The 12,077-nt window shown below is 45.9% G+C and overlaps 1 protein-coding gene across 5 annotated transcripts in view; it reads left to right on the top strand.

Annotated features, from left to right (window-relative positions):
- SLC2A12 (solute carrier family 2 member 12) overlaps nucleotides 1-8,346 on the top strand; it is a 33,379-nt gene extending 25,033 nt beyond the window's left edge. For 2 of the 5 annotated variants that reach the window (XM_075414007.1, XM_075414008.1), the window contains exons 3-5: nucleotides 3,323-3,445; nucleotides 5,559-5,691; nucleotides 8,060-8,346. In XM_075414007.1, the coding sequence (XP_075270122.1) occupies nucleotides 3,323-3,445; nucleotides 5,559-5,691; nucleotides 8,060-8,156 (353 nt within the window). In that variant the 3' untranslated portion in view covers nucleotides 8,157-8,346. Of the gene's footprint in view, nucleotides 1-862; nucleotides 1,124-3,322; nucleotides 3,446-4,376; nucleotides 4,940-4,962; nucleotides 5,525-5,558; nucleotides 5,692-8,059 lie in introns of those variants that run through there. The other 3 variants (XM_075414009.1, XM_075414010.1, XM_075414013.1) reach the window with 3 other exon arrangements.
- Nucleotides 8,347-12,077: the final 3,731 nt, after the last annotated feature.

Below are 12,077 nucleotides of genomic sequence, written 5' to 3' on the forward strand. Positions count from 1 at the left end.
TGAATCCTCTGCTCTTCCCACTTGGGCAAGGAATGTCGGGGCATCGAGTTTCTGTGACGTTTAATGAAACGGTTAAGCTTTCTGACCCAATGCAATATTTTCTTCTTCATTTGCAGTGGGTGTTCTTTTCTCTAGATTATACTGTAATAAAACATCGTCCAACTGTACAATTTTTCTTAACTGCTATCAACATGCAACGCGCTGCAGGTCAGCAAAGGTGAGTTGGTACCTGCAGCCACTGCATGAACAAATCCAGCAGGTGCTGAATCTCGCCGAGTGACTCGTGCTGAGCCCTCAGCCTCAGCTCTCACCCTCATTGGGCCTGGAGAGCACCAGCTCTTTTCCCATTCTTTCCACAAACACCAGCCATGGGTGGCCAGAGCAGACACTGCAAACAATAGTGTCTGCACTGTTGTCACTATCACAGCAACCTTTACAAATAATGTTATTTTACAAAGCAGGTGGAGAGGTGGTGGTGGGTATCATCTTTTCAAGGATAGACTGATTTCCCCTGTAAAATGCCGCTGCTCAGGCTGGTGAAGGCAGAGCAAGTATTTGACTTTGCGGCGACTTTGGGAGCGCACAGGTTAAGTTTCTGCAGCGCTGCGTGCACACAGCGCACGAGGTAGCAGCAGTCATTCTGAATGGGAGCCCAAACCTAGTTATTGGCTTCCCAAGAGAAACCCACATCCCCGCCGTACCTACAGCAGCTGCTGCTTTTTGGCAAAGGTACAAATAGTAAAAACAATCCCAGAGAGGTGCTAAAAGCAAAGAATCGATCGTTATCGCTGCCTCAGCTTGGGGAAAGGGATAAACAGACTGTAATAAGTGTCAGATTTCTACAACTGCTCTTTCTCCACAGGGAATAAGCCTATCCACTCCTCGCCAGCTAAGCTGAGGTCAGGGCCATGCCAGAGGAAGCAGCAGCCATTAGCAGACATGAAGAACGGATCTGGTGTGTCGGTGGGATCTGTCTGAACTAAATAACTGGTTGAAATAAGAGCAGCTAATCACTAATGCAGATGATGCCGATCCTCGAGTATTTCGGTTTCTTAACAGGAAACAGTATGTTAAAAACCTCTAGACAAATTGCAGTTAGCCTGAAAGGGCCAGTCTGTCCCTGGAAAAATACATGGTATCGGAGCTGCTGCAGAGCCACACATTTCAGCCTTGGCATGAGCTGTCCCCCAGTGCCTGAAACGCTGCCGAAGCTCATCTCGCTCAGGGCTCATCCAGCCTGGCAGGCTGCCATGGCAGGGCATGGGACTTGGTCCTCCTCGCTCGGTGCCTCTCTGAGCAGTCACTGCCAGTTTCTCAAATGCAAGAAGATTCTAGAATAAGCAAACACAGACCAAAGTACCCACAGAAAAAGTTTATTGCTGGAGGTAGGTTTATGCCTAGCAGAAAGAGGGTTTGATTCTTTCAAACTTTATTTTAATCCTGTCTAATGTGACTATGAATATCTCCTTTCCCAGTCTTGGTGTATAACCATTTTTCCAGCCGAGCTCGGCTGCTGGCTGCCAGCTCTCGCATGGAGATGAACTCCATGGGCTGTGCACGTGGCGCTCAGAAGGGCTCCTTTGCCCCTCACTAACTTGCTCGTTTGCGTTTCAGCTAGCAATCCCTGTCGTGACACGTGATATCAGCTGTGCCTAACGATACAGGTTTCAACAGCCCTGATGATGTCAGGGAGAGGCAAAATACCCACGCGATGCCACGGCCTGGTTTTGCTCAGGCGCAGGGCTCGCTGGTCTGGCAGGGAAAAAACACCTGCTTGAGAAGCCAGTTCTCCTCTTCTTTGCTCCTTGCTCGCGTGTAGAGACCCCACAGAGCATGGCCAGAGCATTTCTTTCAAGCAATGTTTGTCTTGTCAGCAGCGAGTGCACTAAACTTTGCTGTGATCCAAGTCAGGAAAAGAAGAAAAAAAGCCTCTCCGCAGCTGCTGCTAGATGTTGGCGGCTGTGTTATGACTGTGTGCCACTTGACTATGCGTAAGTGTTAGGCCATTACACAGTGTGGTCTTGATTTTCCAGAATAAAATCACCACTCTGGCAGGTGGCCTGGCAGAGTGGTGATTTTATTCTGGAGAATCAAGCTCTTTATATTTTTCCTTAAAAATAAATAAAAAACCTGGGCCAGCTCCAGAAAACATTAAATTCAAATCTATGGTAGAAAGAAGTCTAGAGTTTGCTCGAATCTGCTGTCCACTCAAGGCTCAGAGGTTTTATTTCCCCTTTCAGTTGGTCCTTTCTAATCTCCTTCCACAGCACTTTTTCTTTTCTACCTTTACCAGTACTGTCACACAGGAATCCTAGAAGCATCCGAAGGGATATTGCAGAGTGACACACACTCACACATACAGGAGCCTATTTAAAAAATGTAACTTTAAGACTGCCCAGTGCAAGTGACCTGAGGAACCTCCCATCTGTCATTTTGCAGAAACAGCATCACACAGGAGCAATTTATAATGGCCACGTCCAAGGGTCTGAAGACACAGTTCATCCACGTGTACCTCTCTGCTCTTGTGCTGGTCATCTGCTAGCCTACAACCTCTCCACGCAGCAACCTCTTGCTAATGCATCTTGCTTATGAACAAAAGGAGGGTGGAGGGGTTTTTTTTCTTTTTTGGTTTTCTAATAACCAGGGATGGTGCAGAAACATGGTGTCTTTTTTCCTGTTTTTTTCTTCACTGTTGTTATCAAGGTGGTTACACAGCCAGCTTTTCATGTCCAAATTTGTTTTTGAGGGCTAGCAACACCAGTATTTGGATCACCTGTGGTATGGTGTGGTAGGAAGGAGCCAAAAATTAGGCCCTCTCTCTTAATTTGTACCTCAGCAATTTCATTTATATGGAGCAGAGAGCTGGAACAGCAAACCTGTTTCAGTGTGGCAGGTTGATTTATAAGGTGACATAAACACACCGTGCTGCTCCAAGGCTGAAGATTACTTTGGTTTGCTGCCCCAGTTCCATTAGCGTTACGTCACTTGAGAGTTATTTGGTCAGAGCTCCCTTTGGTACACAGATGTGCAGCCAGAGCTCGCTTCCCCAGTCCTGCATGCGCCGGGGCTGCCCGTTGGGACCACCCGCGCTCATGGGGCAGGGTCCGTGCCCTGGGGTGATGCCCACTGCAGCCCATGCTGCTTGCAGAGCATGGGTGGTCACCTGAGGCTTGGGCCCACACAAGCCTCATGGCCTTGAAAATCACCTTATTTTTTCAGGTGGCCTCACCTGAATTCATAGACTACCTAAATTTACAGCAAGGAAAGCCATCCTTTTGAAGACATCTTTTTTTTTTTTCTTTTTTTTCCCCTTCTATTTCAGTGTCCTGGCTGGTCCTGAGCGAAATTTTCCCTGGTGGGATCAGAGGACGGGCCATGGCTTTGACATCTAGCATGAATTGGGGTATCAATCTCCTCATCTCCTTGACATTTTTGACGGTAACTGGTAAGATTTCTCTGTGTCCTTCCAGGCTGATGTTCTCCTAGTGGGAAAAATGAATCTTTCCTATACAAACAACACTGCTAAAACTGCAGCCATGATGCCTGAGCAGCCAAATTCAGATCTCTGTTTTGGTGCTCTTTGTTAGCGTCACTTCACCATTTCCACCACATCTTTCTAAGTTTGTGCTAATAATTACAGCCTCACAGTGCTGCACCGTTGCCTTAGTAGGTTGAAAATTTATAATATTTAGGGTTTAGCCCTGCATCTTCTCAAGTCAATGGAAGATCTGTAGATCAGACTGCAGCTTTTCTGATCAAACATTTTTAAAGACAATCCCATTGAAATCATTCCTTTTCACAGGAATGTCCTGGCTTAATTTCCTTTAGAAAAAGGTGCCTTTGTAAGGTAAAAATGTTTCATGTTTTAATGAGACAAAGTACACTACCATATAGTGACTTACCACATGATGATAAACAAGGGAAAAGGTTAAATGTTGATGTTCAAATTAACTGATAGGCAAACTTTTTTTTTCTAATTTCATTTCATAAGGAATTTTGTAAATTTTAGTTTTCGGTCTCATTCTGAGCAAAATATGTGCTAAAAATCAAAATATATAGGGGAACAGAAATTCCAGGTTTCCTTTAACTCTTCATTGCTCTCCACCGGACGCAGGCAATCAACCCACAAAAAGCTGAGGTGGTTTTCATCCTGTTAGACGCATTTTGAGATGGATTTGAAAATGAGCGTGATCTGTGACTAAAATGGGTTTCACATTGGTGTTTTCTTTTCTTAAAACAAAAAGAGAGAGAAAAAAACCCCTGAGTACAACTAGGAAAAATATGCCAGGTCAAACTCATTTAGTTAGACCAAGGGTCCTGCTCAGAAGCAGATCACCCAGTTGCCCCCACTCACCGCACTTTGGTTTGCATCACAGAACTGCACTCCTGAACTACACAAACTTTTGGACAGAACCAAACCAGAAAACGCACAGTGAATGCACTCCAGCTATCAACACTTCCTCAGTCCTTGGACCAGACTAGAGCTATTCCTAAGGAAATGTCACCGAAAACAGACAGTGCAGACCTCAGGTCTTCAGCATCAACGGTTTCACCTGAAGGCCCCCTCCTGTCGTGCAGCTTTACTTGTTAATGCACATCTAGCCATCATTCTGGGCTCAGTTTCAAAGAACGCAAAGCTGCAGTAACTCTGTTGGTGTAGCTGGGTCTCATCTGGATTTATGAAGGTGTAACTACAAGCAAATATTCATTCCTAGTCGACAGTAGAAAGGCAGAACTGGAAATTCTGTCTTCAGATGAATACATGTGGAGGTCACAGTGGCCACCAACACCTGCACCTAGGTATCTGATGAAAAAGATAGCAGCTGGATTAGCAGGTTCGGCTGCAATTTTTAGCTCATGACACAACTGAAAATGTCTCAACTGACTGGCTTAGTTTTAGCAGGGGAAAGGACTAAGGGGGCTGCAGCAGCCCATTGGGCTTGTACATACTTTACTTTCCAGGGGCTGCAGAGTGCGTCCTTCAGCCTGAGGACTTACCTGCCCCTGGATTGTAGGCTCAGAAAACCACTAGCTCTTGGCTGGCCCCTTGGGAGTTCACTCCTGGATCCCTCGCTGGTGCAGGACCCGTGGCTTGCAGTGGAAATGCTGGGAACTGACCGTAGGGGAGGATTAACTGGAGACGACTGCAGGAGTGTGAAAAATGCTTGGGTTTGTTCCGTGAAAGAATGTGCAGCAAAAGCAGACACAGGTAGAAATTCTAGGCACTTGTGACCCCTGGTGCCTTTGCACAAACCGGTAACAACAGCTGCTCAAGGTTTTCGTCCAAAGTGACCACAAGCAAAACAAATAAATAAGTTCACACTAAATGGGTCAGTATGGGCTCATCAATTTTCTTTCATAAGGAGTAACAGAAAAAGAAAACCCACTCCTGTTTTTCAAATTACAGCTAGGTACAAATAAGTAAGCTAAGAATAACAGCCTAGCTTCTTTCTGACTTGTCCTGTGCATTAGGGGCTGTATCCTATAAAAATACAGTAGCAGAAAAAAGAATGTAGTATTTGAAAATTAAAAAAAAGACATGTTTTCTTCCTTTGTAGAGCTCATTGGCTTGTCCTGGGTGTGCTTCATTTACACAATAATGAGCCTAGCATCCCTGGCTTTTGTTATTGTGTTTATACCAGAGACGAAAGGATGCTCTTTGGAGCAAATATCCATGGAACTAGCTAAACAGTAAGTACCGTGTGACTGCATCCCCGAGGTGGCCAGAGGGACAAAGCCTTTCAATGGGATATGCTACAAAAAGGGAAACTGTGTTGCTTTTTTTCTGGAAAAATCAGATTCTCTCAAGGCTTGAGCTTGGACATGTTGATCTCAGTGAGCAAGCAAACGTTTTGCTGGTGCTGAAGGACTGGCCCTGAAGGGATGGTGGTTTCCAGCATCCCTGTGAGCAATGCCTGCAGCCAGATCTGGCTCCCCAGCATGTCTGCTGAGTGGCATTCCCAGAGAGGAGGGAAACTGTTCTCACATTTAGGGCTGTGTGTCTTGGCTTACATGCAGAAAAAGGGAAGGAGAGAGGCCCTAGCTCAAAAACTTCAAGGCTCCATGTGAGTTTTGATCTAGATGGGCATTTTTTTTTGTGCATTTACTGAGTCCTGTGACACTGTAGGCTCTATGAGCTCATGCCCAAAAAAGGTTCTTCCAGCATGAGCTTTGTGTCCCCACCTCACCATGTAACCAGGGTAGAAGAGCAATGAGAGGGAGAGAGAGTGTTGGTGATGTGAATGCCATGTGCTTGCTCCTTTAATATGTCCCCTTCTGATTGCTTTTGTGTCTTTTGATTCTACGTCTCTTTCCTCATCCCTCAGAAGTAGAGTGGCCCTTGGAATTATATACGTTCAACAACAATAGCACAGCAATTTGGAGAACGGAATGAAACGGTCTGCTGATACACATGCTATTTACTTACAATCTCCAAATGCAGGTGTCATTGTCCATAAATTAACCCACAATTTTTGCTACCAATTTGCTACAGCCCCCATTCCTTTCAGTTGCTTTTGGCCATAAAAATTATAGAACAAACTAAGCAGCACTGGTTTTGAAAATGCAACATGCTCCCGATCTGTTGAAAGAGCTGCTCTACAGCAGCTACTTGCTTTTTTGGACTGATCTCAGGAGTCATCAGCATAATGAATAAAAGGATAAGGAAACAGCAGGGGAAACAATTTAATGGACAAAATTTTTGCAGGGCTGATGGCTTGGGGTGAGAGTCAGGCCTCACCACAGCTGGCAGCATGCTGCTAGATGTGAGGCAGCAGCCCCCGGTTCCTCCTTGCACCTGGGCCTGATGGGACAATGCAGGCTCCTTCACTCCCTGCTGCCTGCAGCGAGGCAAATGGGAAGGACCTGGGGGCACTGGTGGGTGAAAAGCTGGACGTGACCCGGCAATGTGCACTCCAGCCCAGAAGGCCAACTGTATCCTGGGCTGCATCCAGAGAAGCATGGCCAGCAGGTCGAGGGAGGTGATTCTGCCTCTCTACTCCGCTTTGGCGAGACCCCACCTGGAGTCCTGCATCCAGCTCTGGAACCCTCAGCACAGGACAGACATGGAGCTGTTGGAGCGGGTCCAGGGGAGGGACACAAAAATGATCAGAGGGATGGAACACCTCTCCTGTGAGGACAGGCTGAGAGAGTTGGGGCTGTTCAGCCTGGAGAAGAGAAGGCTCCGGGGAGAACTTGTTGCGGCCTTCTGGTACTTAAAGTGGGCTTATAAGAAAGATGGGGACAAACTTTTTAGCAGGGACTCTTGCAATAGGACAAGGGGTAATGGTTTTAAACTCAAAAAGGGTAGATTCAGACTGGATGTAAGGAACAAATTTTTCACAATGAGGGTGGTGAAACGCTGGAACGGGTTGCCCAGAGAGGTGGCAGACGCTCCATCCCTGGAAACATTCAGGGTCAGGTTGGACGGGGCTCTGAGAAGGCTCTAGTGGAAGATGTCCCTGCTTGCTGCAGGGGGGTTGGGCTAGATGACCTCTGAAGGTCCCTTCCAACCTGAAGCATTCTATGATTCTGTGATGACACCCAGAGAAAGAGGCTTGAAGGCGCAGGTAGAAATCTTCAGACTGTTTGACAGTGGAAGTAATTAATGTATGAACAGCCCAGAGCCATGGGCCATCCTGCCTTTGGGCTTTTTAAGTTACCAGAGAATATTTTTTTCTAAACGGTATGCTGCAACTTAGCCAGGCTTGAAGGAGGTTGTTTATGGGCTAATTAAGAGCAATTATCCCAGTGCAGAAAGCCTGTACCTAACTGTGGGTCTGCCTCACCTCGGTTGCTGCTTCACGCAGCGAGAAATCGGCGTTTCTGGTCCTATCTGCTGTGACCCCTCCACCCTCCTCTTTTAAGATAGGGATAAATCCACGGGGAGCCGGAGCTGGGAGGGTAGGGGGCGCGGGCAGGCGGGCAGTGCCGTGGGCTGCTGGAGCATCCCTGGTCCGTCCTGCTCCAGTGGGTGGCCTGCATCACAGCCAGGACGGACACCCGTGGCGTCGGGCTGGGGAGCAAAGGGCAAACCAGGGTGGGCTCTTTGCTTCCGCAGGAGATACAGACGGAGCCCATTGTGCTGGGTGAGCCGGCCCAGGGAGAAGCTGGTGCCGGTGGAGCTTGCCAGGAGAGAGAAGCAGCAGCTCTACTAGAGCCAGGGCAACCGGGGCAGCCTTCACCGACAGACCAGTACGAAACAAAGAGCTCGGCGGTGCTCACACTCCGATGGGACACGTGGTATCTTTACTACACACAAGATATTCTCTCTTTCCTTTCTCAGCAGAGCTTCTTCCAGTGGCAGTTTACAGCCAACATTAAAGATTGTTGTAGTTCGTAACTTAACGAACCCTAGGCTCCGTCTGTTCCAAACCGCCATTCCCCCCCCTCCTCTCAGGTTACTCACCTCTTACGTACAGGAGGTGAATGGAAACTGGAGTATTTTGCACAATTCTAGTTATCCGTATTCAACAAGAGTTCGGCCTGCAGGGGGTGCAAAGAAGGAGTGAGGTGCCAAGGAGAAGGAAGAGTCTCATGGGAGGAGCCCCCCAAAGCCTGGTCTGGTCACCCTGGCAAAAAAAGGGGCTGGAAAGGGCTAACGGCTTTCTGTCAGTACCTGGGGGAAGACAACGCTGTGGAGCAAAAATGGATGACTATGGAGTGTAAAGGATGATGTTAGTGCAGAACAGCTGGGTATGCACTGTTTGCAAATTAATTTAGGCTTCAGCTGAAGAAGATTCAAAAAAGGATCTTGTTCATCAGAACTTAATTATTTATAATACAGAGCATGCTCAGCTTATAAGAGGAACTTTACATACAGTTTCCTGGGAGGGCCAGGATTCAGTGACCTAGGAAATGCTCCTCAGAAAACATAATCAAATTGTTTAATGGGGAGACATTTGCATAATCGGTTACTCCAGATTGAGGATGGCCTTACAGAAGAGGATTTAGGATTTCTTTGGCTTCCCAGTCCCAGGAAAGTTGAAAGCTGGAGGTACCAGGTTTGATGTCAAAAGCACTTTCTTTCTCAACACAGGGCACACTAGACTTTGACTTTTGGATTCAGAAAGTGAGAATTGTGTGGCACAGGGCAGCACAAAGGGAGTTCAGAAAACGTAATCACTGCAAATCATAAATTACATCAAATTCTTGGTTATTGCTTAGCAAGTGTATCCTGACATACTCAGCAAGCCTCTACAAAGGGTTATCTATAGGGCTCCTATAAAAGAAAATGAGTTTTTATTCTCAGAAGGTTAATAGATTTTGTTAGAATGATCAGTAGATAAATATTTATTAGCAGATAAATAAATGGATCTTTGTTTAAAGTAAAAAGCGTGCTTTAAAAGCATACTGGCTGTCTCAGCAGCCACACAGCGGCATTTCTTTCAGCACTTAATTGAGGAAACAAGACTGACACTGTCCGCTGGAGTGCAGACACTACTTCGAACTAAGCACATTATTTGCTGTCTCTCAGCATTAAAACCACCTGACTGTGTCCCTCACTGAAGGAACAGTAACTTACTGATCCAGGCAAAGTTTTACTTCTGAGCAGAGTGCATCAGCTCTGATCAGATTCTCACATGGTCACCCTTCTAGACACTGATATCGTAAATCTATCGGAGCACATTTATGCAGACTGTGAGCATGTGTTCAAAGCCTGAAAAGAAACTATTGAAGCCAAGGACATGATTTGCCAGAAGTCATTGGAAATATAGCTCCCTCAGGATGGGAACCTGCTGGCCAAATCTGTACCACAACTCTCCTGCATTGTAAGATTTAAGGGAACCTGTATCAAAACCCTGTTGGACTTTTGGTACAAAGCTCAGGTAAGTAGTTATCACAATGAAGGATTTTTAACTATGCAGATCACATGTCATCTAAAACAAGCGGAACTCTGAATTGCTAGGCCACTGGCTAGCTGGCCAGCTTATGGCTGCCTCATTTTTTTTTTCTGTCCTGATCCAAGCGCCAGCAGTCTTCACAATAACCTCGCGGGTGCCATGACGCCGGGCTCCTTTCCAGGGTGCTTATGATAGCATGCATAAGGGTCAGCAAGACACAGTTTTTGGCCTAAACAATGTACCAAAGATTAAGTAAAATCTTCGCATGTGAGCCCTTTTGACATAGTCTGTAAGCAACTGGAGACCATGCACACCCAGGACACATGGACAGACAGTGGGGCTCTGCACCCAAGACATAGGTGACTCAGACCGAAGGCTCCATCAGAGGCATTGAGCTCAAAAGCCTTTTGCTCCCATTCCCTATGGGGAATTGGCAGGTTCCCATCCCAAACTAAAATTCCACCCTGGATTTCAGGTGCTTCCACCTTTTCCACAGACATGGAAAACTTTGGTTTCTATTCCTTTGAATTTTCCAATAAAAATGGAAGACCTGCTTAGAATTTTGGTTCAGGTCTACAGTTCCAGTATTGTCCACAAGAGGCTAGAAGAGGTCCCTCTGTCCCTGCAAGGGAGAGAGCCCACAGCAAAGAGTCTGCGTGCGGTTCCCTGACCTCAGCTGTAACAGTTCCCTGTCTGGTGCAGCAGCAGGAACTGGCAAAGGTAAGAGTATTCTTGTAACTTCCACAAATAGTAAAGAATGCAAAATGCATCAGAGTTCAGCCACGTGAAAGTTTCACAGCAGTGTGAAACAGGGAGAGCTGGGCAGCTGGGTTTGGAGCAGTGGGAGAGAAGCCATGGATGAGGAGGGCACACGAAATGCAAGTGGAGGTGAAGTCAGAGCTTGACTTTGGCTGTGGGGAGAAAGTGGCAGCTGAGGTTTCAAAGCGTGGATGTTTCATGGATAGCAGGTTGAATTTTTCACCTTAGATTTTCACACACAACTTGGAGGTGCGAGGCATCCAAGAACCAGAATGTGGTCAAAACCTACAAGGTTTGGTGGGTTTTTTTGTTTGAGGCTTTTGGCGTTTTCTTTTTTTATTCTTTTAATTTGGAATGCTCAGTTCAGCGTTCTGATTTTTGCACTTTTGGGATCAGCTCACATTGTGATACACAGCCAGAATTAAATTTTTTTTAACCTTAGTGTGCTCAAGCAAAGGATAGTTTTCAAAAATGTCAATACCTTCTTGCTAGAGAAAACAATACATTTTATTACTGAAATGGAAAGAATAATAAAATACGGGATACATAGTGGGTGCCATGTGTCGCCTAATGAGTATGTGTCAAGCCTGGAAGCCTGGCAAGCATTTGTTGAAGAAAAGCAAAAGATCCAGAAGAACTTCTCAAGTGCCAGCAAAGGGCTGCAGGCTGGACCTGCTAACACTGTAAAGCTTTTTTCTTAGATCAACAGTGACATTTTCTTTTTATAAAATCTACAAATTCCACTATCAGTTCTGAACAACTGTAAAGTGATCATGTCAAAAAACAGAGTCTGAACGCACCATTTTCTGGGTTTTGGCCTGTTAGTACCTTCCTCAGATTTTTAGCATTGCTATCTACAGAAATCTCTCCACCTGATTTGTGTTTAGGCTGGAGGATGTTTATTAGTATCACACGTTCTCCTAAATCAGCTTCAGAACAAGAAACATTAAGGTGACTCTGGGTAGTCTTCCGAATATGCTGTTAGTTTATCAACATCATTCTATACTAACAAGTGCCTGAGGTTAAACCAAGTAATACAATGTATTTTTAGTAGGACTGTATTGCAGGAAATTCATCCATTCCCTGACCTGTGACTTTACCAGGTAGTGGATTACCCACATTTCCAACAGCATCCCCCTTTGCTCTGGCTGCTCCTGCTCTGTGCTAGCTGCCTTTAGATAGCAGATCTCTGCACGTGCAATCTAAGCCTATACCGGCTTACAATTTCTGTTACATCACATTTAGTGGAAGGGGCTCCTGCAAAATCTTTCTCAGCATTGCAGCTTCCCAGACAAACTTCTGCTGTAAGAAATTTTGCGAGTGTTCTTACAAAAATAAATTTAACTCAGAAAATACCATAGAAATTGTCTCCCCACCTTACAGGTCTTGGGTTGATTGCGAGCTCTTCTAAACTTTCCCCATGCACACCTACTTAGTGCAGAAACAAGCAGGTAAAAATACCACCTTTCTGAAGAA

This window comes from Opisthocomus hoazin, chromosome 2 (genome assembly GCF_030867145.1).
Source record: "Opisthocomus hoazin isolate bOpiHoa1 chromosome 2, bOpiHoa1.hap1, whole genome shotgun sequence".
NCBI classification, from domain to species: domain Eukaryota; kingdom Metazoa; phylum Chordata; class Aves; order Opisthocomiformes; family Opisthocomidae; genus Opisthocomus; species Opisthocomus hoazin.